Here is a 25,343-nt window from a genome sequence, read left to right on the forward strand (position 1 = left end):
TGATTTTTTTTGAGTGTTCAGAAGTCTTCTTTCTTTTTCTTTCTTACATGTTTGCCATTTTCCACATTTGCAAGGTAGTGCTTGAAACAGACAAAGAAATGACCTCACTTGCTCACATCCACTCTCTAGCTGTCATTAGTAATTCACCAAAATCAGAGTTTCTTATCCAAAACCAGGCCCCACAGATCTTCCTCTGGTTTTCCCTGACCACTTTCTTTGCCGTGGTTCAGCCCAGTATTCACACTTAGAAGGGGCTGCTGGAGGGGAAGGTGCCATTAGAATAGATACATATATGACAGTGTGACCTGATTGGGGGTGAGATTGTGTTCTTACAGGGGGATGGATTAGAGGTGAAAAACAGATCCAGAATATTAGGAGAGTGGTCACATTGGTCAGGAATGTGGTCCACCATCCTCTGTGGCTGAAGGAATTCCTCCTTCAATGGAGACAGCTTCCAGTGTGCCTCTGAATCACTATTGAAGGTATTTATATTTGCTGTTTGGTGTATTGTTATCTGGAAGTTGTTCTCTGAACCCTCCACCTTCATGTGGGTATTGTCTAATGCATATGGTATGAACTGCATAGGAGAAATAAGGTTTTGAAAGTTGAATTTTTCTCTCAGTGATGGTATCCCACAAAAGTTTTTTGTTGCTTTCCTATCCTGCTTTATGCCAGCCGTGACTGCTTTTTGTTGATACCTGCAGTCTGTGAGTTACATTGTCATTCACCTAGGAGGAGTACAGTAGTTTGATGACGTCATTTTGTTGGTGCTATGCTGTTAGCCAAAAGCCATCCTGAAATGATTGAGCTGCCTCTACCATAGTTAAGTGGACAGCTAAAGGTGGGGAAGTGTAGAGATTCCTAATGAAGGGTTAGTAAGTAGTATCCCTGCTTATCTCAGAGAGCATGCAAGAGAATCATTCATGCTCACTGGACATGAGTCCACCGAAGACAGAGAGGGGTAATTCAGTTTATAGAAATAGTGAAGTTTGAAGGTATGCAGTGACAGGATATGTAAAAGAGGTTGTGATTATATATGTTTAATTGATGTAAACTTATGGTAAGATTAATTCATTGTACTCCCAAGTGTATGATTAGGTGTAGTGCTTTGTGTTGCATGAAATGAAATTTGTTTTATGTGAACTGTATCTTTCTTTCTCACATCTTTTATTAACAGAATGAATTTTTGTTATTTACAGAATCAGTTAGATGTTGATGAAGAGAATAAGAAATTGGAGCAGAAAGAAATGGAAGAAGAAGAAGCAAGAAGAGAGAAAGGTGGTAAGTTCTCTGAAAAAAATTGTATTATACAGAACTTATTTATTAATGAACACTTTCCCTTTACTTTATTTTTATTTATTTATTTTTTTTGCTTTGTCACTGTCTCCCGCGTTTGCGAGGTAGCGCAAGGAAACAGACGAAAGAAATGGCCCAACCCACCCCCATACACATGTATATACACACACGTCCACACACGCAAATATACATACCTATACATCTCAATGTACACATATATATACACACACAGACGCATACATATATACCCATGCCCACAATTCACACTGTCTGCCTTTATTCATTCCCATCGCCACCTCACCACACATGGAATACCATCCCCCTCCCCCCCTCATGTGTGTGGGGTAGCGCTAGGAAAAGACAACAAAGGCCTCATTCGTTCACACTCAGTCTCTAGCTGTCATGCAATAATGCCCGAAACCACAGCTCCCTCTCCACATCCAGGCCCCACACAGCTTTCCATGGTTTACCCCAGACGCTTCACATGCCCAGATTCAATCCACTGACAGCACGTCAACCCCGGTATACCACATCGATCCAATTCACTCTATTCCTTGCCCGCCTTTCACCCTCTTGCATGTTCAGGCCCCGATCACTCAAAATCTTTTTCACTCCATCTTTCCACCTCTAATTTGGTCTCCCACTTCTCCTCGTTCCCTCCACCTCTGACACATATATCCTCTTGGTCAATCTTTCCTCACTCATTCTCTCCATGTGCCCAAACCATTTCAAAACACCCTCTTCTGCTCTCTCAACCACGCTCTTTTTATTTCCACACATCTCTCTTACCCTTACATTACTTACTCGATCAAACCACCTCACACCACACATTGTCCTCAAACATCTCATTTCCAGCACATCCACCCTCCTGCGCACAACTCTATCCATAGCCCACGCCTCGCAACCATACAACATAGTTGGAACCACTATTCCTTCAAACATACCCATTTTTGCTTTCCGAGATAATGTTCTCGACTTCCACACATTCTTCAAGGCTTCCAGGATTTTCACCCCCTCCCCCATCCTATGATTCACTTCCGCTTCCATGGTTCCATCCGCTGCCAGATCCACTCCCAGATATCTAAAACACTTTACTTCCTCCAGTTTTTCTCCATTCAAACTCACCTCCCAATTGACTTGACCCTCAACCCTACTGTACCTAATAACCTTGATCTTATTCACATTTACTCTTAACTTTCTTCTTTCACACACTTTACCAAACTCAGTCACCAGCTTCTGCAGTTTCTCACATGAATCAGCCACCAGCACTGTATCATCAGCGAACAACAACTGACTCACTTCCCAAGCTCTCTCATCCACAACAGACTTCCTTCTTGCCCATCTTTCCAAAACTCTTGCATTCACCTCCCTAACAACCCCATCCATAAACAAATCAAACAACCATGGAGACATCACACACCCCTGCCGCAAAGCTACATTCACTGAGAACCAATCACTTTCCTCTCTTCCTACACGTACACATGCCTTATATCCTCGATAAAAACTTTTCACTGCTTCTAACAACTTGCCACCCACACCATATATTCTTAATACCTTCCACAGAGCATCTCTATCAACTCTATCATATGCCTTCTCCAGATCCATAAATGCTACATACAAATCCATTTGCTTTTCTAAGTATTTCTCACATACATTCTTCAAAGCAAACACCTGATCCACACATCCTCTACCACTTCTGAAACCACACTGCTCTTCCCCAATCTGATGCTCTGTACATGCCTTCACCCTCTCAATCAGTACCCTCCCATATGATTTACCAGGAATACTCAACAAACTTATACCTCTGTAATTTGAGCACTCACTCTTATCCCCTTTGCCTTTGTACAGTGGCACTATGCACGCATTCCGCCAATCCTCAGGCACCTCACCATGAGTCATACATACATTAAATAACCTTACCAACCAGTCAACAATACAGTCACCCCCTTTTTTAATAAATTCCACTGCAATACCATCCAAACCTGCTGCCTTGCCGGCTTTCATCTTCCGCAAAGCTTTTACTACCTCTTCTCTGTTTCCCAAATCATTTTCCCCAACCCTCTCACTTTGCACACCACCACGACCAAGACACCCTATATCTGCCACTCTATCATCAAACACATTCAACAAACCTTCAACTCACTCCATCTCCTTCTCACATCACCACTACTTGTTATCACCTCCCCATTAGCGCCCTTCACTGAAGTTCCCATTTGCTCCCTTGTCTTACGCACTTTATTTACCTCCTTCCAGAACATCTTTTTATTCTCCCTAAAATTTAATGATACTCTCTCACCCCAACTCTCATTTGCCCTCTTTTTCACCTCTTGCACCTTTCTCTTGACCTCCTGTCTCTTTCTTTTATACATCTCCCACTCAGTTGCATTTTTTCCCTGCAAAAATCGTCCAAATGCCTCTCTCTTCTCTTTCACTAATAATCTTACTTCTTCATCCCACCACTCACTACCCGTTCTAATCAACCCACCTCCCACGCTTCTCATGCCACAAGCATCTTTTGCGCAATCCATCACTGATTCCCTAAATACATCCCATTCCTCCCCCACTCCCCTTACTTCCATTGTTCTCACCTTTCTCCATTCTGTACTCAGTCTCTCCTGGTACTTCCTCACACAAGTCTCCTTCCCAAGCTCACTTACTCTCACCACCCTCTTCACCCCAACATTCACTCTTCTTTTCTAAAAACCCATACAAATCTTCACCTTAGCCTCCACAAGATAATGATCAGACATCCCTCCAGTTGCACCTCTCAGCACATTTACATCCAAAAGTCTCTCTTTCGCGTGCCTGTCAATTAACACGTAATCCAATAATGCTCTCTGGCCATCTCTCCTATTTACATACGTATACTTATGTATATCTCGCTTTTTAAACCAGGTATTCCCAATCACCAGTCCTTTTTCAGCACATAAATCTACAAGCTCTTCACCATTTCCATTTACAACACTGAACACCCCATGTATACCAATTATTCCCTGAACTGCCACATTACTCACCTTTGCATTCAAATCACCCATCACTATAACCCGGTCGCGTGCATCAAAACCACTAACACACTCATTCAGCTGCTCCCAAAACACTTGCCTCTCATGATCTTTCTTCTCATGCCCAGGTGCATATGCACCAATAATCACCCATCTCTCTCCATCAACTTTCAGTTTTACCCATATTAATCGAGAATTTACTTTCTTACATTCTATCATTATCCCTGGGGATAAGGGAGAAAGAATACTTCCCACGTATTCCCTGCGTGTCGTAAAAGGCGACTAAAAGGGAAGGGAGCGGGGGGCTGGAAATCCTCCCCTCTCATTTTTTGATTTTCCAAAGATAGGAACAGAGAAGGGGGCCAAGTGGGGATTTCCCTCAAAGGCTCAGTCCTCTGTTCCTAAAGCTACCTCGCTAACGCGGGAAATGGCGAATAGTATGAAAAAAAAAAAAAAAAAAATTCTATCACATACTCCCACAACTCTTGTTTCAGGAGTATTGCTACTCCTTCCCTTGCTCTTTTCCTCTCTAACCCCTGACTTTACTCCCAAGACATTCCCAAACCACTCTTCCCCTTTACCCTTGAGCTTCATTTCACTCAGAGCCAAAACATCCAGGTTCCTTTCCTCAAACATACTACCTATCTCTCCTTTTTTCACATCTTGGTTACATCCACACACATTTAGACACCCCAACCTGAGTCTATGAGGAGGATGAGCACTCCCCGCGTGACTCCTTCTGTTTCCCATTTTTTTTAGAAAGTTAAAAATACAAGGAGGGGAGGATTTCTGGCCCCCCGCTCCCGTCCCCTCTAGTCGCCTTCTACCCTTTTCTTTATATTGTATAGTATACCTCATCCCTACAGCATTCAGATTTTAGTTTGGGGATATCTTGGCCTTTTCGGTTGGTGAATTAGATATGCATTTGCACATTTGGGAGCATGGTTGGAGAAAGAGAGTCAACCTACCTTAGAGTATCTGTAATCAGATAGCACAAATTGCTAACTGTATGCTTCTGCAGTTTGAATTATATGTTCTGCTGCCTCTCATCAGTGTGTGTAATTGTATGTCTGAAGTTAATCAACAGTTGACTTTAGCTGTGATTCTAGTTTTTCTTTGAATACTTCTGTAGTCAGTCCATTAAATATTCTTTTTGGCTTTTTTGTAGGACACAGGGCAAACATGGGTATTTTTGAAGGTATAGGGGCTCCAGTAACAAAGTGTGGGTGCAAGGTATGGACTATAGGTGAGAATATGTGGAGGAGGGTGGATGTGTTGGAAATGAAATGGTTGAGGACAGTATGTGGTGTGAGGTCATTTGATGGAGTGACTATTAGAAGGGTTAGAGAAAGGTGTGGTAATAAGAAGAGTGTGGTTGAGAGAGAAGATGTGCTGAAGTGGTTTGGATATATGGAGAGAATGAGTAAGGAGAGGTTGACAAAGAGGACATATGTGTTAGATAGTGGAAGGGACAAGAAGAGGAAGACAAAGTTGGTGAGGGAAGTATGAAGTGAAAAAGACTTTGAGTGCTCAGGGCCTGAACATGCAAGAGGGTGAAAGGCATGCAGAGGATGGAATAAATTGGAGAGATGAGGTATATAGGGGTAAACATGCTGACACTGAACTGAACCAGTGCATGTGAAGGAGCTGGAAAAAAAACTTTGGTTTCGGTGTATTACACTTGTGATCGAATGAGTCCTTTTCTTTATCTGTTCCTGGTGCTGACTTGCTAATGTGGAGAATAGTGAACAATTAAGAAAGAAAGATATATTTTATCTGATTATCTTTTTGTTTTATTTCAGAGTATTCTTTATTTGACCATCTTTGTTTCATGCTGAGGTGCTTTCAGATTGAAAATTTTACTAATTATGCTTTCTTTTTACTGCCATGCTTGTATTATCGTCATCTATATCTCCCTTCTTCTTTCAAGACTTTAGAGTTCAAATTCTCTCAACCTGATGTGGAAGTTATATACGTTCCAGACCATCAGTATTGTTAGTGGTGTTTTTGTATTCTTTCTAACTTCCTTATTTCCATCTTTTTAACCATACATCATATTATTATTATTATTATTATTATTATTATTATTATTTCATTTTGCTTCTTATGTTTAGATGGAAAATTTTCATCATTAGCCTTTTGTTTCATGTTGTGAAGGTTCTCTTTATTGTACCATTATTTTATGGCTTGAAATTGCTTCCTTATCAGTTTGCTCCTTCCATTCAAGTTTTTTTTTATAAGTTATTTCCATGTTAGCCTTTGTTTGATTAGTTGTTCTTCATCTGATGTTCTAATATGTGATATTCTATGAGACTTTTAGTATATATGAAGTCCAGCTGTCTGGTCTGTACTATATTCATTTTATTATTTATTTATTTTGCTTTGTCGCTGTCTCCCGCATTAGCGACGTAGCGCAAGGAAACAGACAAAAGAATGGCCCAACCCACCCACGTTCACATGTATATACATACACGTCCACACATGCAAAGATACTTACTTATACATCTCAACGTATACATATATACACACACACAGACATATACATGTATGCACATGTACATACTTCATACTGTCTGCCTTTATTCATTCCCATCACCACCCCGCCACTCATGAAATAACAACCCCCTCCCCCTGCATATGCGCGAGGCAGCGCTAGGAAAAGACAACAAAGGCCACATTCGTTCACACTCAGTCTCTAGCTGTCATGTATAATGCACTGAAACCACAGTTCCATTTCCACATCCAGGCCCCACAGAACTTTCCATGGTTTACTCTATGGTTTAGGTATTTACTTAGACCAATCTTGATATATTGGTGTTACATACACCATTTTAAGAATGTTTACTATTTTGCTATCCTTCATACCTTACCTCATCATAAACATCATTGGGTTCATATGGAAGATGACTGGGATTCCAGCTGGTCTTGGAGCTGAATTTTTTTCTGAGTTGATCAGTTTCTTCTGATTATATCATTATCCTGTATCTCTTTATCTGTGACTGCATTCTCATCACGGTTAAGTAGTTCATCTTTTTCTTTCTTGTTGCATTTAGCTGATAACTGATTTGTGTTGTTAACATCCTGCATATTTCATTGGGGTCATTATTATACTTTTTCCAAATTAAAAGAATCCAGTATCTTGTGTCAGTTTTTTACTTTGTCCATATATGTGAATGCTAATTACAGATTTCTTATGTTTTGTGTATCTCTCTCTCCTGTCATTTTCTGTTCTCTTCAGTGGGATTTCATTAATTCCACATCTCTGTTTTGTATTTCCTCGTGTATCTCATTGATTTTTGTTTTGCTCGGTGTTTACCTTTTGTTCTTTTTCCATGCTCTTCCTTGTACTTATTTTGTTTATCATTTTGAAGCTGACCCAGATAGCTGCCTTTTCTTTCTGCCTCACCCAAACGTGGACTGATGACAGTCTGTCCACAAAAATAGTCTCACTGTGTGACACATACCATTTAATACTCAGCTCACACATCTCTTTTTTTCATAACTAGATGTTTCCTGTGGTGAGAACTGTGTGCTAGCCTTGCCTTTTGGCAAAATGGTACCTGCATCAGGTAGAAGCATTATGCAAAAGTATTAAGTAGGAACATTGAGTGGGAGCAGTAGGGAAAAGTAATAGGATGGAACATTATGTATACACATTAGGTAGAGGTATTCAACTGGAACATTAAGTAGGAACATCTGAAAATGCTGTGCTAGAGTTGCCTTCTGCCTGTAGCCTGTTAAGGATGAGATGCCAAAGGGTAGAAATGGCACTGAAATTCACCAGTAATAGAGACCCTTTTGCTGTGGTCACCCTTTTGAAGGAGGTCTTGGAAGGAAAAGGCATCGGAGATGTTGATATGTAGACAGATTGTTTTATTTTCATTTTACTGTTTATTACACGATGAAGAGAGATGAAATTGAAGGAAATCTGGTAATTTGAAAAATTTTGATGTAAAGATTCCATCTACCATAACAGAACTTAACTGATTTTAGTGTTATTTTAATCTGATAATATGGTGATATCGAGGGTAATTTGCAAAGGAACTGTATCCTCCCGGTTATTGATAATTGTATCATTATCTCATGATTGAATAGTCCATTTGATAGTCCCAGCTTTTAAAATTTAATCTTTATTATGCAGGTCTTTTATGAGGACTAAGTTACTGTACTGGACTTGAAAATTATATTTATGATTGAAAATGTTCCAATTATTTCTTCATTTTGTAGGCTTCACAGGGGTAGCAGCATTCCATGAAGAAGTGTATCGTCTGAAGATGTCTCATGAGTCAGAGGAAGAACTTACACCTTCTACACTTCCTCCACATGATCCAACAAAACCCATAGGTAACCTAGACTTGAAATAGTATTTTCTTTGTATGTTTGAGACTTATGATGTGTATAGTAACCAAGCTAGCAAAAAATTCTTATGCACATTTTTTTTCCTTAAGATGTGATTGTCAACAACTCAGCTCACATCAGGGCCAGGCCTTAATTGATATAGAAAAGTTAATGAAAAGGAAAAGAAGAAGAAAGGGAAAGTATTTACAGATTTAGGAGGAATTGTAAAACCTATCTTAAAAAATGTGCCAGATCATAGTTATTAGGAAAGACTTGCTTTGACAGCAGGAAAAGCTGTACTTGATGTGATAGTTTGATATATTACTAAGACATGATAGAAGTGAACCAGCTGGTTTTTTTTGCTTTGTTTAAGATGAAGTTCATCTTGAAAGACTTTATTTTCTGATTATTTATCATTTTCCAATATAGTACAAGCATTTTTCATCATATTTTTCAGGTTTGAATTTCCTTTACAAAAAGAAGCTATATCGCTGTGAAGTATGCCACAGTCATTTTCGAAATCCACGGCACATAGAATGCCATTTTCGCTCTATTGACCACTACTACAATCTCTGTCGTCATCTTACGGAACTAGAGGTTAGTGTAGCATGCTTTGTACTTTGGTTAGGGTGGAAACCAGTTTGTTTCCCAAATATGCCACTATCTGGACTCAAAGCAGTGCAGTAGTTAATGTAGAAACTCGGTTATATTGCTTCCCATTCATGCACATGTCCATAAATAGAAAATTAAGACCTCATCATGTGGGCATTACTATTATATGCATATTTGGCCAACACAGTAAAAATATGTAAATGTAAGCGTACCACTTTCAGTGACACATCAATTTCCAAGTTCGTAAGGACTGTATGTGAAGCACTTATTAGTACCATGATTGATATATATGAAAGGTTTTCATAACCCAGCATATCATATCTAAGTAAGGATATTATTTTTGTATGTAATTAGAGACTTCTCTTTTACTTTGTGACTTGTAGATGAATAGACATATATTGAATATATATAGTAAGAGTACTTAAACCGTATGCATCATTAGTGGGTATGGAAATTGTTCTCCAAACATGTATGATTTTATAGGTCTCTTTCCATGTACTGTAGTCTGTGTGATGAGTACATTGTGACTGTGTAATAAAGTTGCTTATTGCAAATGCTCTCAGTTAAGTCACTAATGATTCCTCTACACATGTAGTTTAGATACTCTCAGTTAAGTCACTTATGATTCCCCCTACACATGTAGTTTAGATACTCTCAGTTAAGTCACTAATGATTCCTCTACACATGTAGTTTAGATACTCTCAGTTAAGTCACTAATGATTCCTCTACACATGTAGTTTAGATACTCTCAGTTAAGTCACTAATGATTCCTCTACACATGTAGTTTAGATACTCTCAGTTAAGTCACTAATGATTCCTCTACACATGTAGTTTAGATACTCTCAGTTAAGTCACTAATGATTCCTCTACACATGTAGTTTAGATACTCTCAGTTAAGTCACTAATGATTCCTCTACACATGTAGTTTAGATACTCTCAGTTAAGTCACTAATGATTCCTCTACACATGTAGTTTAGATACTCTCAGTTAAGTCACTAATGATTCCTCTACACATGTAGTTTAGATACTCTCAGTTAAGTCACTAATGATTCCTCTACACATGTAGTTTAGATACTCTCAGTTAAGTCACTAATGATTCCTCTACACATGTAGTTTAGATACTCTCAGTTAAGTCACTAATGATTCCTCTACACATGTAGTTTAGATACTCTCAGTTAAGTCACTAATGATTCCTCTACACATGTAGTTTAGATACTCTCAGTTAAGTCACTAATGATTCCTCTACACATGTAGTTTAGATACTCTCAGTTAAGTCACTAATGATTCCTCTACACATGTAGTTTAGATACTCTCAGTTAAGTCACTAATGATTCCTCTACACATGTAGTTTAGATACTCTCAGTTAAGTCACTAATGATTCCTCTACACATGTAGTTTAGATACTCTCAGTTAAGTCACTAATGATTCCTCTACACATGTAGTTTAGATACTCTCAGTTAAGTCACTAATGATTCCTCTACACATGTAGTTTAGATACTCTCAGTTAAGTCACTAATGATTCCTCTACACATGTAGTTTAGATACTCTCAGTTAAGTCACTAATGATTCCTCTACACATGTAGTTTAGATACTCTCAGTTAAGTCACTAATGATTCCTCTACACATGTAGTTTAGATACTCTCAGTTAAGTCACTAATGATTCCTCTACACATGTAGTTTAGATACTCTCAGTTAAGTCACTAATGATTCCTCTACACATGTAGTTTAGATACTCTCAGTTAAGTCACTAATGATTCCTCTACACATGTAGTTTAGATACTCTCAGTTAAGTCACTAATGATTCCTCTACACATGTAGTTTAGATACTCTCAGTTAAGTCACTAATGATTCCTCTACACATGTAGTTTAGATACTCTCAGTTAAGTCACTAATGATTCCTCTACACATGTAGTTTAGATACTCTCAGTTAAGTCACTAATGATTCCTCTACACATGTAGTTTAGATACTCTCAGTTAAGTCACTAATGATTCCTCTACACATGTAGTTTAGATACTCTCAGTTAAGTCACTAATGATTCCTCTACACATGTAGTTTAGATACTCTCAGTTAAGTCACTAATGATTCCTCTACACATGTAGTTTAGATACTCTCAGTTAAGTCACTAATGATTCCTCTACACATGTAGTTTAGATACTCTCAGTTAAGTCACTAATGATTCCTCTACACATGTAGTTTAGATACTCTCAGTTAAGTCACTAATGATTCCTCTACACATGTAGTTTAGATACTCTCAGTTAAGTCACTAATGATTCCTCTACACATGTAGTTTAGATACTCTCAGTTAAGTCACTAATGATTCCTCTACACATGTAGTTTAGATACTCTCAGTTAAGTCACTAATGATTCCTCTACACATGTAGTTTAGATACTCTCAGTTAAGTCACTAATGATTCCTCTACACATGTAGTTTAGATACTCTCAGTTAAGTCACTAATGATTCCTCTACACATGTAGTTTAGATACTCTCAGTTAAGTCACTAATGATTCCTCTACACATGTAGTTTAGATACTCTCAGTTAAGTCACTAATGATTCCTCTACACATGTAGTTTAGATACTCTCAGTTAAGTCACTAATGATTCCTCTACACATGTAGTTTAGATACTCTCAGTTAAGTCACTAATGATTCCTCTACACATGTAGTTTAGATACTCTCAGTTAAGTCACTAATGATTCCTCTACACATGTAGTTTAGATACTCTCAGTTAAGTCACTAATGATTCCTCTACACATGTAGTTTAGATACTCTCAGTTAAGTCACTAATGATTCCTCTACACATGTAGTTTAGATACTCTCAGTTAAGTCACTAATGATTCCTCTACACATGTAGTTTAGATACTCTCAGTTAAGTCACTAATGATTCCTCTACACATGTAGTTTAGATACTCTCAGTTAAGTCACTAATGATTCCTCTACACATGTAGTTTAGATACTCTCAGTTAAGTCACTAATGATTCCTCTACACATGTAGTTTAGATACTCTCAGTTAAGTCACTAATGATTCCTCTACACATGTAGTTTAGATACTCTCAGTTAAGTCACTTATGATTCCCCCTACACATGTAGTGTGAATACTCTTCAGTGATGTCACATATAATTCCTGTACACATGTAGTATGAATACTCTCAGATAAGTCACTTTTGATTCCTGTACACATGTAGTGTTATTACTCCCAGTTAAGTCATTTGCACATAATTATGATTCCTCTACACAGATTGTAAATACTCTCAGTTAAGACACTTATGATTCTTCCACACACAGTGTAAATTCTCTCAGTTAAGTCACTTTTGATTCTTCTACACAAATAGTTACTTTTGTCCCTTACATTGATTATAGAGTCATTATAACTGAGATTCCTTCAAGGTACGTATATTCACTTGAACTTAATCTGTGAGTGAAGATTTATCTTTGCCAAGGCTGTATCATTGTTTAGAGCTAAACCATATACAGAAGCAAATCTTTCATATGCAAAACATGTCAGAGCTGAATTTTATATTTGCCTTTGTTAATTGCTATTTTTGTTGTTTTTATTTTGCAAGGATGTTTTATGATACCATTGGATATCATTCAGTATTGCATTCCTCCTGTCTTGTGATGCTTGTGGTGGAATTGTGGTCCACCCACTCTCATTTTATTTTTTGAGAGAGGCTAAACATCAGATGGTTACAGTTGCTGTTAGTAAACATATGTTAATCAAAGCAGCTCTTTTATGACAAATAATTTTCCATAGGAGGAAAAAGAACTTGAGAGGAAGAGGTTAGAAGAGAAAGTCAAGAAGGAACAAGATTCTAAAACAAAAGAAAACATTGGTGATGAAGATGTTAACTGTGAGGATATGAACAACATGGAGACAGTGGATGAAGCTGAAGAAGATGTTGATGTGGATGCAAATACTGGAGATGATGGAGGTGTTGCTACCCGCAGTGAGAATCTGGAACACGAAGGAGGAAACCTTTGTACACCAAAGAAATCTGTAAGGAACTTTTTCATTAGTTATATTTCCATTTTTTTTAAACTATTAACATGAGTAGAACTGATCTTTATGCAACATGTAGCGCAAGGATAGTTGTCGTTTAGTGCATTCCCAAGAAGAAGGTAAGAGAAAAATCCATGATAAACATAAAAACATGGCCAACTATCTCATACTTTTCATGACCAGTACATGTCTGTCTTCTTCCCAGTTGCTTACTTGCTAGCTTACTTATGTGCTAGTTTACCTGCATACCAGTATACTTGTCTGTGTACTTTTTTGCTTGGCACCTATTTACCTGTTTTTCAGCTTATTTCCCTGCTTGTGTACTTACTAATGTATTTATTTGCCTATCAACCAACTTAAAATGAAGATAGGGGAAAAAGAATGTCACTTATTATCTCTTGCATATCACGGAAGGTAGGAGTTAGGGGCTTTAAATCCTCCCATATTTACATTCTTAAAGGGGAACAAAAAATGAAGCCTGATGTGGATTTTCCCTAAAAGCTCCGTCATCTGTTTTTTAATACTACCTGGCCAGGGAGGTATCATAGTTATGTATTTTCATGGTATTTGCTTACCTGTCTGTGCTTTTATCTTCTAACCCATTTGCTTGCATATGTACATACCATCACTTGGCAGTCTAATAAGAAAGCCTGGATAACACAGTCTTTACATCAAGACTAGCTCTCAGCTTACGCTCTCCTGGTGTAGAAGGAATATTGTGCAAAGGGAATTTATACTTTCAGATTTACTGCTTTTGGACTGAACCCTTGCTCTTCCTTGTATATTTAGATGTTTTGTATTCTAATAAAAAGTTGGTATTTTTACCAGTAAACACAACCACATTGACCCTGCCCATGGATTAGGGCATGATTGTTACATTAAAGGCATACAACTTATGCCAGACATTCTTAGCTGATCTTGGTAACAAATGATACAATTGAGCAAACAGTCAAATGATTTTGGCAGGACTCAAACATTCTCAAGGGTATCAACAACATTACTGATCTAGGACATTACCATATGTGAATGGAACCCTAGAATAGAATTTAACTGACTCTGCCTGTGACTTCCAAGAGTTTGGAAATGACATCTAAGGGGCTCAACAGGACACTGTGAAATTAGCAAAAGAAGTTAGTCTGGGTAAGTGGACAAGGCTTACATGAAGGAGTTACTTACTTTTAGCAGTTTTGTCAAATGAAGATTTATTGGAACTAGCTGAAAAAAAGAGTCTATTGTAAGTCCAACTATCATGGGATCAATTCATCAAGATCAAAACAAAAATGGACAAGAAGCCAAAATATTCAATAAGTCCAGTTTTAAAAACAAGGTTATCTGTAGTTTCATTTCCAGATGATTTTGCCAAACCTGTCTAACTCTGACACCCTTCCCTCCACCTCAGCTCACTTTTATGTTATGAGCAAGCTCGAAGACTATATTTGGTAGGTGTTCATGTTATTAATGCTCTACAGTACTTTTTATTAGGATTACATTGAAATGTATGAACATGTGTTATACAATATTGTTTTTTTTTTTTTTTTGCTGTCTCCCACGTTTGCGAGGTAGTGCAAGGAAACAGACGAAGGAAATGGCCCAACCCACCCCCATACACATGTATATACATACGTCCACACACGCAAATATACATACCTACACAGCTTTCCATGGTTTACCCCAGACGCTTCACATTCCCTGATTCAACCCACTGACAGCACGTCAACCCCGGTATACCACATCGATCCAATTCACTCTATTCCTTGCCCTCCTTTCACCCTCCTGCATGTTCAGGCCCTGTCCACACAAAATCTTTTTCACTCCATCTTTCCACCTCCAATTTGGTCTCCCACTTCTCCTCGTTCCCTCCACCTCCGACACATATATCCTCTTGGTCAATCTTTCCTCACTCATTCTCTCCTTGTGCCCAGACCATTTCAAAACACCCTCTTCTGCTCTCTCAACCCCGCTCTTTTTATTTCCTTACATCTTTCTTACCCTTACGTTACTTACTCGATCAAACCACCTCACACCACACATTGTCCTCAAACATCTCATTTCCAGCACATCCATCCTCCTGCGCACAACTCTATCCGTAGCCTACGCCTCGCAACCATACAACATTGTTAGAACCACTATTCCTTCAAACATACCCATTTTTGCCTTCCAAGATAATGCTCTCGACTTCCACACATTCTTCAAGGCTCCCAGAATTTTCGCCCCCTCCCCCACCCTATGATCCACTTCCGCTTCCATGGTTCCATCCGCTGCCAGATCCACTCCCAGATATCTAAAACACTTTACTTCCTCCAGTTTTTCTCCATTCAAACTTACCTCCCAATTGACTTGACCCTCAACCCTACTGTACATAATAACCTTGCTCTTATTCACATTTACTCTTAACTTTCTTCTTTCACACACTTTACCAAACTCAGTCACCAGCTTCTGCAGTTTCTCACATGAATCAGCCACCAGCGCTGTATCATCAGTGGACAACAACTGACTCACTTCCCAAGCTCTCTCATCCCCAACAGACTTCATACTTGCCCCTCTTTCCAAAACTCTTGCATTCACCTCCCTAACAACCCCATCCATAAAGAAATTAAACAACCATGGAGACATCACACACCCCTGCCGCAAACCTACATTCACTGAGAACCAATCACTTTCCTCTCCTCCTACACGTACACATTCCTTACATCCTCGATAAAAACTTTTCACTGCTTCTAACAACTTGCCTCCCACACCATATATTCTTAATACCTTCCACAGAGCATCTCTGTCAACTCTATCATATGTCTTCTCCAGATCCATAAATGCTACATACAAATCCATTTGCTTTTCTAAGTATTTACAATATTGTATGTCAACTTATTTTGTCTTTTATTATAAAAGATATTCCCGTTTAGTTCTCAGGGACATTCATTTATACAGGGTTCTTATGGAGAAAATGGATTTACCTGAAGTTATCTCATTTTAAAGTCTCACTTTCCAGGAAAGCAACTTCTATGTTCCTACCTTAACTGTGACTCCCTGTACTTTTAGTGTTCCACTTTATTCAGTTCCTTTCTACTGAAGCGCATTTTATCCATCATGTTTCATGTCACATCCCCTGTTGCAACTCATTGCCTTACTTTTGTTCCCATTTACTCTCAACTTACTCCTTAACACGCATTTCCAAACTTTTTCACCAGCATCAAGGACATCTATGTGGAGACTGCCAACTGATTTGTGTCATCTTCAAACAGCATCTGATCCACTTGCCCTCCCACTTCCAGCATGTTGTAGACCATTGCTCACTCTTATAAGAACCTTACATTCATTTGAGAAATCCCCCCCTTTTTTTTTTTATCTTTCCTCCATTTCTGAACTGCAGAAAAGTTTGGTAGATTCCAAATTTTTTTATGTTTACACAGCTACTAGGTACAGTTTTTCATTTTACAGGGGGTCCCAATGTCAGTGGAAGGTGAGAAGAAATTACAAGGGAAAACTAGAGATGCTGAAGAGGAGCAGATGCCCAATGATGCAGAGGAGGAGTGTGATGATATTTTTGATGAGGATGAATGTGAAGACAACCATGATGCAGTTGTTGATGAAGAAGAGGTGGATATGAACAGTGGGGCTGAGAGGTAAGAATTATTGTATTATAATGGAAACATCCATTCCTTTAAGAAGTAGAGGTATGCATTTATTTATATTTAGGATTGAGACATATGTCCCTGGAGATATTTCCTGCCTGTCGTAGAAGGCTATTAAAAGGGGAGGGAGCGAAGGGCTGGAAATCCTCCCCTCCCGTTTTACTTTTCCAAAAGAAGGAACAGAGAGGGAAAGCCTAGTGAGGAGTTTTCCCTCTAAGGCTCACTCACTTGTTCTTGAACGCTACCTTGCTGATGTGGGAAATGGTGAGCATGAAGGAAAAAGAAAAAAGGTGCATACGTATGAGTAAAACTGTAATATGATATCATAGGATGGTTTCATTTTAATCTAGGGAAAAGAGAGGAATGCTCTTAAACCCCTCACTTCTTGGAGCTCATAAGGTATTACCCTTAACTCTTTTACTACTTTAGGCCTGGTCAAAGACTGCAGCTATGGATGGTAGCTAAAGCAGATCTGTGATAGCAATACTCCACTTGAGTATTGGAAAGACAGTGGCCATTTCTGTAGGACTGGTATCAACTATTGGAAGATAACTGATGACATCATGCCTTAACATCACTCAGAAGTGTGTTAACTCCAGTACCCCCAGGCAGCTTCCTCTCTCGATTCTCCAGCTTTGCCAATACATATGCCATATCCTTGAGCTGTCCAGCTGTAATGTTTTCTGCTTCATAATAGTTCAGTGTTAAAATTTCTCTGAAGACCAACTTTTTTTCCCTCCCAGATACACTTGGATATCTTTCTTAGGAGGCTCGATTTTTCTTTCCTCAATCTATGTATACTCAATTCTGAGTTTCTTTAAGTCCTCTGTACAATTATACCATTGGTGTTGTGTATTGTTCCTTGTCCTGACAAAGTCTCTTCACCAAAAGCATTAATGTGAGAAACAAGGATTGTAAAGACCTTTTTCTGAATACCTTCAGGAATGCCCCCTTTTTTGAGACTTTACCTTTCTGCTAGAGCTGTATCATATTCCAAGATGATGGTGGGGTCATACTAAATGGCCAAATGAATTCAAGAGTCCAATCACTTTTGCTGAACCACTCCAGGTCCCGCTGTCATTCTTAATGCCAAATTCTAAAGAGTGACACCTACATGCAAAATTTTCAACTAAGTTTTATATAAAAACAAGCAATGTGGCCTCACTAATTAACAATGGATAGCTAATTAATGTGCAAGTTGATTTTCTGGAACATTATTTTTTTTGGAATGCATTATTCATTCTAAATGATGTATGTAAAAATTAGTTGCAAAAGATGTTGAGTAAAAGTGAAAGAAAATTAGGAATGCCCCATGGTCTACCACTGCTTCCCACTGTTTCCTTGTGAAGACTGGCTACTTGAGAATTGGCTTTTATGATAACTCCTTGGTGTCCTTGAGAGAACAGAAGAGGATGTATTGAAATGTCTTGGACATATGGAGAGAAAGAGTGAGGAAAGGTTGACAAAGAGGATTTATGTGTCAGAAGTGAAGGGAAGATGGAGAACCGAGAGACCAAATTGGAGATGGAAGGATGGACTGAAAATGATTTTGAGCAATCAGAGCCTGAACATCCAGGAGGATGAAAGGTGTGCACTATGGAAAGGTCTACAGAGCCTGGATGTGGATAGGGGGCTGTAATCTCAGTGCATTACACATGATTCCTAGAGACTGAGTGTGAACGAGTGTGATGACTGCTAGAGACTGAGTGTGAACGAATGTGGCCTTTTTTTTTGTCTGTTTTCCTAGCACTACCTTGCTGACATAGGGAGTGGCAGTGCTGTTTCCTGTGGTGAGGGGTGGCGCTGGGATTGGATGAAGGCAGACAAATATGAATATGTACATTTGTATATATGTATATGTCTGTGTATATATATGTGTATATGTTGATATGTTTAGAAAGGGTAGTGAGTGGTGGGATGAAGAAGTAAGAGTATTAGTGAAAGAGAAGAGAGAGGCATTTGGACGATGTTTGCAGGGAAAAAAATGCAATTGAGTGGGAGAAGTATAAAAGAAAGAGACAGGAGGTCAAGAGAAAGGTGCAAGAGGTGAAAAAAAGGGCAAATGAGAGTTGGGGTGAGAGACTATCAGTAAATTTTAGGGAGAATAAAAAGATGTTCTGGAAGGAGGTAAATAGGGTGCGTAAGACAAGGGAGCAAATGGGAACTTCAGTGAAGGGCGTAAATGGGGAGGTGAAAACAAGTAGCGGTGATGTGAGAAGGAGATGGAATGAGTATTTTGAAGGTTTGTTGAATGTGTCTGATGACAGAGTGGCAGATATAGGGTGTTTTGGTCGAGGTGGTGTGCAAAGTGAGAGGGTTAGGGAAAATGATTTGGTAAACAGAGAAGAGGTAGTAAAAGCTTTGCGGAAGATGAAAGCCGGCAAGGCAGCAGGTTTGGATGGTATTGCAGTGGAATTTATTAAGAAAGGGGGTGACTGTATTGTTGACTGGTTGGTAAGGTTATTTAATGTATGTATGACTCATGGTGAGGTGCCTGAGGATTGGCGGAATGCGTGCATAGTGCCATTGTACAAAGGCAAAGGGGATAAGAGTGAGTGCTCAAATTACAGAGGTATAAGTTTGTTGAGTATTCCTGGTAAATTATATGGGAGGGTATTGATTGAGAGGGTGAAGGCATGTACAGAGCATCAGATTGGGGAAGAGCAGTGCGGTTTCAGAAGTGGTAGAGGATGTGTGGATCAGGTGTTTGCTTTGAAGAATGTATGTGAGAAATACTTAGAAAAGCAAATGGATTTGTATGTAGCATTTATGGATCTGGAGAAGGCATATGATAGAGTTGATAGAGATGCTCTGTGGAAGGTATTAAGAATATATGGTGTGGGAGGCAAGTTGTTAGAAGCAGTGAAAAGTTTTTATCGAGGATGTAAGGCATGTGTACGTGTAGGAAGAGAGGAAAGTGATTGGTTCTCAGTGAATGTAGGTTTGCGGCAGGGGTGTGTGATGTCTCCATGGTTGTTTAATTTGTTTATGGATGGGGTTGTAAGGGAGGTAAATGCAAGAGTCCTGGAAAGAGGGGCAAGTATGAAGTCTGTTGGGGATGAGAGAGCTTGGGAAGTGAGTCAGTTGTTGTTCGCTGATGATACAGCGCTGGTGGCTGATTCATGTGAGAAACTGCAGAAGCTGGTGACTGAGTTTGGTAAAGTGTGTGGAAGAAGAAAGTTGAGAGTAAATGTGAATAAGAGCAAGGTTATTAGGTACAGTAGGGTTGAGGGTCAAGTCAATTGGGAGGTGAGTTTGAATGGAGAAAAACTGGAGGAAGTGAAGTGTTTTAGATATCTGGGAGTGGATCTGTCAGCGGATGGAACCATGGAAGCAGAAGTGGATCATAGGGTGGGGGAGGGGGCGAAAATTTTGGGAGCCTTGAAAAATGTGTGGAAGTCGAGAACATTATCTCGGAAAGCAAAAATGGGTATGTTTGAGGGAATAGTGGTTCCAACAATGTTGTATGGTTGCGAGGCGTGGGCTATGGATAGAGATGTGCGCAGGAGGATGGATGTGCTGGAAATGAGATGTTTGAGGACAATGTGTGGTGTGAGGTGGTTTGATCGAGTAAGTAACGTAAGGGTAAGAGAGATGTGTGGAAATAAAAAGAGCGTGGTTGAGAGAGCAGAAGAGGGTGTTTTGAAATGGTTTGGGCACATGGAGAGAATGAGTGAGGAGAGATTGACCAAGAGGATATATGTGTCGGAGGTGGAGGGAACGAGGAGAAGAGGGAGACCAAATTGGAGGTGGAAAGATGGAGTGAAAAAGATTTTGTGTGATCGGGGCCTGAACATGCAGGAGGGTGAAAGGAGGGCAAGGAATAGAGTGAATTGGAGCGATGTGGTATACAGGGGTTGACGTGCTGTCAGTGGATTGAAGCAAGGCATGTGAAGCGTCTGGGGTAAACCATGGAAAGCTGTGTAGGTATGTATATTTGCGTGTGTGGACGTGTGTATGTACATGTGTATGGGGGGGGGGGGTTGGGCCATTTCTTTCGTCTGTTTCCTTGCGCTACCTCGCAAACGCGGGAGACAGCGACAAAGTATAAAAAAAAAAAAAAAAAAAAAAAAAAAAATGTTGATATGTATATGTATATGTATGTGCATTTGTGGAAATGTTTGTATATGAGTGGATGGTTTGTTCTTTGTCTGTTTGCTGATGCTACCTTGCTGACGTGGAAAGCAGTGATTTAGTATAATAGAGATGCTCTGTGGAAGGTATTAAGAATATATGGCATGGGTGGAAAAGTTGTTAGAAGGAGTGAAAAGTTTTTATCGAGGATGTAAGGCATGTATACGTGTAGGAAGAGGCAAGTGATTAGTTCTCAGTGAATGTAGGTTTGCGGCAGGGGTGTGTGATGTCTCCATGGTTGTTTAATTTGTTTATGGATGGGGTTATTAGGGAGGTGAATGCAAGAGTTTTGGAAAGAGGGGCAAGTATGCAGTCTGCTGTGGATGAGAGAGCTTGGAAGGTGAGTCAGTTGTTGTTCGCTGATGATACAGAGCTGGTGGCTGATTCATGTGAGAAACTGCAGAAGCTGGTGACTGAGTTTGGTAAAGTGTGTGAAAGAAGAAATCTGAGAGTAAATGTGAATAAGAGCAAGGTTATTAGGTACAGTAGGGTTGAGGGACAAGTCAATTGGCAGGTAAGTTTAAATGGAGAAAAACTGGAGGAAGTGAAGTATTTTAGATATCTGGTAGTGGATTTACCAGCAGATGGAACCATGGAAGTGTAAGTGAGTCATAGGGTGGGGGAGGGGGCGAAAGTTCTGGGAGCCTTGAAGAATGTGTGGAAGTCAAGAACATTATCTTGGAAAGCAAAAATGGGTATGTTTGAATGAATAGTGATTCCAACAATGTTATATGGTTGTGAGGCATGGGTTATGAATAGAGTTGTGTGGAGGAGGGTGGATGTGCTGGAAATGAGATGTTTGAGGACAGTATGTGGTGTGAGATGGTTTGATTGAGTAAGTAATAATAGGGTAAGAGAGATGTGTGGTAATAAAAAGAGTGTGGTTGAGAGAGCAGAAGAGAGTGTTTTGAAATGGTCTGGTCACATGGAGAGAATGAGTGAGGAAAGATTGACCAAGAGGATATATGTGTCAGAGGTGGAGGGAACGAGAAGTGGGAGACCAAATTGGAGGTGGAAAGATGGAGTGAAAAAGATTCTGAGTGATCGGGACCTGAGCGTGCAGGAGGGTGAAAGGCGTGCAAGGAATAGAGTGAATTGGAAAGATGTGGTATACCGAGGTTGACATGCTGTCAATGGATTGAACCAGGACATGTGAAGCGTCTGCGGGAAACCATGGAAAGTTCTGTGGGGCTTGTATGTGGAAAGGGAGCTGTGGTTTCTGTGCATTATTACTGGACAGCTAGAGACTGAGTGTGAACGAATTTGGCCTTTGTTGTCATTTCCTAGTGCTACCTCGCACACATGAGGGGGGAGGGGGTTGTTATTTCATGTGTGGTGGGTTGGCGATGGGAATGAATAGAGGCAGACAGTATGAATTTTGTACATGTGTATATATGTATATGTCTGTGTGTGTATATATATGTATACATTGAGATGTATAGGTATGTATGTTTGTGTGTGTGGATGTGTATGTATATACATAAGTGTATATGGATGGGTTGGGCCTTTCTTTTGTCTGTTTCCTTGTGCTACCTCGCTAACGTGGGAGACAGCGACAAAGCAAAATGAATATCAATAAATAATAATGAAAATAATGATGATGATAATAATGATAGCAATAATATATGTATATGTATGAGCAAGTGTGTTGGGAGCAGTTGAGTGAGTGTGTTAGTAGTTTTGATGCACGAGACCGGGTTATAGTGATGGGTGATTTGAATGCAAAGGTGAGTAATGTGGCAGTTGAGGGAATAATTGGTGTACATGGGGTGTTCAGTGTTGTAAATGGAAATGGTGAAGAGCTTGTAGATTTATGTGCTGAAAAAGGACTGGTGATTGATAAGACCTGGTTTAAAAAGAGAGATATACATAAGTACACGTATGTAAGTAGGAGAGATGGCCAGAGAGCGTTATTGGATTACGTGTTAATTGATAGGCACACGAAAGAGAGACTTTTGGATGTTATTGTGCTGAGAGGTGCAACTGGAGGGATGTCTGATCATTATCTTGTGGAGGCGAAAGTGAAGATTTGTAGAGGTTTTCAGAAAAGAAGAGAGACTGTTGGGTTGAAGAGAGTGGTGAGAGTCAGTGAGCTTGGGAAGGAGACTTGTGTGAGGAAGTACCAGGAGAGACCGAGTCCTGAATGGAAAAAGGTGAGAACAAAGGACGTAAGGGGAGTGGGGGAGGAATGAGATGTATTTAGGGAAGTAGTGATGGCTTGTGCAAAAGATGGTTGTGGCATGAGAAGCTTGGGAGGTGGGCAGATTAGAAAGGGTAGTGAGTGGTGGGATGAAGAAGTAAGATTATTAGTGAAAGAGAAGAGAGAGGTATTTGGATGATTTTTGCAGGGAAATAATGCAAATGAGTGGGAGATGTATAAAAGAAAGAGGCAGGGGGTCAAGAGAAAGGTGCAAGAGGTGAAAAAGAGGGCAAATGAGAGTTGGGGTGAGAGAGAATCATTAAATTTTAGGGAGAACAAAAAGATGTTTTGGAAGGAGGTAAATAAAGTGCGTAAGTCTTGGGAACAAATGGGAACATCAGTGAAGGGGGCTAATGGGGAGGTGATAAGGTGATATGAGAAGGAGATGGAATGAGTATTTTGAAGGTTTGTTGAATGTGTTTGATGATAGAGTGGCAGATATAGGGTGTTTTGGTTGAGGTGGTGTGCAAAGTGAGAGAGTTGGGGAGAATGATTTGGTAAACAGAGAAGAGGTAGCAAAAGCTTTGGGGAAGATGAATGCCGGCAAGGCAGCGGGTTTGGATGGTATTGCAGTGGACTTTATTAAAAAAGGGGTGACTGTATTGTTGAGTGGTTGTTAAGATTATATAATGTATGTATGACTCATGGTGAGGTGCCTGAGGATTGGCGGAATGCTTGCATAGTGCCATTGTACAAAGGCGATAAAAGTGAGTGCTCAAATTACAGAGGTATAAGTTTGTTGAGTATTCTTGGGAAATTATATGGGAGGGTATTGATTGAGAGGGTGAAGGCATGTACAGAACATCAGATTGGGGAAGAGCAGTGTGGTTTCAGAAGTGGTAGAGGATGTGTGGATCAGGTGTTTGCTTTGAAGAATGTATGTGAGAAATACTTAGAAAAGCAAATGGATTTGTATGTAGCATTTATGGATCTGGAGAAGGCATATGTTAGAGTTGATAGAGATGCTCTGTGGAAGGTATTAAGAATATATGGTGTGGGAAGCAAGTTGTCAGAAGCAGTGAAAAGTTTTTATCGAGGATGTAAGGCATGTGTATGTGTAGGAAGAGAGGAAAGTGATTGGCTCTCAGTGAATGTAGGTTTGTGGCAGGGGTGTGTGATGTCTCCATGGTTGTTTAATTTGTTTATGGATGGGGTTGTTAGGGAGGTAAATGCAAGAGTTTTGGAAAGAGGGGAAAGTATGCAGTCTGTTGTGGATGAGAGATCTTAGGAAGTGAGTCAGTTGTTCGCTGATGATACAGAGCTGGTGGCTGATTCATGTGAGAAACTGCAGAAGCTGGTGACTGAATTTGGTAAAGTGTGTGAAAGAAGAAAGTTGAGAGTAAATGTGAATAAGAGCAAGGTTATTAGGTACAGTAGGGTTGAGGGTCAAGTCAGTTGGGAGGTAAGTTTAAATGGAGAAAAACTGGGGGAAGTGAAGAGTTTTAGATATCTGGGAGTGGATTTGGCAGTGGATGGAACCATGGAAGTGGAAGTGAATCATGGGGTGGGGGAGGGGGCGTAAATTCTGGGAGTGTTGAAGAATGTGTGGAAGTCGAGAACATTATCTCGGAAATCAGAAATGGGTATGTTTGAATGAATAGTGATCCCAACAATGTTATATGGTTGTGAGGCATGGGCTATGGATAGAGTTGTGTGGAGGAGGGTGGATGTGCTGGAAATGAGATGTTTGAGGACAATATGTGGTGTGAGGTGGTTTGATCGAGTAAGTAATGTAAGGGTAAGAGAGATGTGTGGTAATAAAAAGAGTGTGGTTGAGAGAACAGAAGAGGATATTTTAAAATGGTTTGGTAACATGGAGAGAATGAGTTAGGAGATTGACCAAGAGGATATATGTGTCAGAGGTGGAGGGAACGAGGAGAAGTGGGAGACCAAATTGGAGGTGGAAAGATGGAGTGAAAAAGATTTTGAGTGATCGGGGCGTGAACATGCAGGAGGGTGAAAGGTGTGCAAGAAATAGAGTGAAATGGAACGATGTGGTATACCGGGGTCGACATGCTGTCAATGGATTGAACCAGGGCGTGTGAAGCGTCTGCGGTAAACCATGGAAAGTTCTGTGGGGCCTGGATGTGGAAAGGGAGCTGTGATTTCGGTGCATTATTACATGACAGCTAGA

General features: G+C 39.8%; 1 protein-coding gene across 8 annotated transcripts in view; it reads left to right on the forward strand.

Annotated features, from left to right (window-relative positions):
- Positions 1 to 25,343, forward strand: part of LOC139748254 (uncharacterized) — an 81,110-nt gene that overhangs the window by 47,153 nt on the left and 8,614 nt on the right. For all 8 annotated transcript variants that reach the window (XM_071661170.1, XM_071661172.1, XM_071661171.1 and 5 more), the window contains 5 exons: positions 1,200 to 1,281; positions 8,526 to 8,642; positions 9,094 to 9,233; positions 13,001 to 13,243; positions 16,682 to 16,866. In XM_071661170.1, the coding sequence (XP_071517271.1) occupies positions 1,200 to 1,281; positions 8,526 to 8,642; positions 9,094 to 9,233; positions 13,001 to 13,243; positions 16,682 to 16,866 (767 nt within the window). The remainder of the gene's footprint in view (positions 1 to 1,199; positions 1,282 to 8,525; positions 8,643 to 9,093; positions 9,234 to 13,000; positions 13,244 to 16,681; positions 16,867 to 25,343) is intronic.

Source organism: Panulirus ornatus, chromosome 73 (assembly GCF_036320965.1).
Source record: "Panulirus ornatus isolate Po-2019 chromosome 73, ASM3632096v1, whole genome shotgun sequence".
Taxonomy (NCBI): Eukaryota; Metazoa; Arthropoda; class Malacostraca; order Decapoda; family Palinuridae; genus Panulirus; species Panulirus ornatus.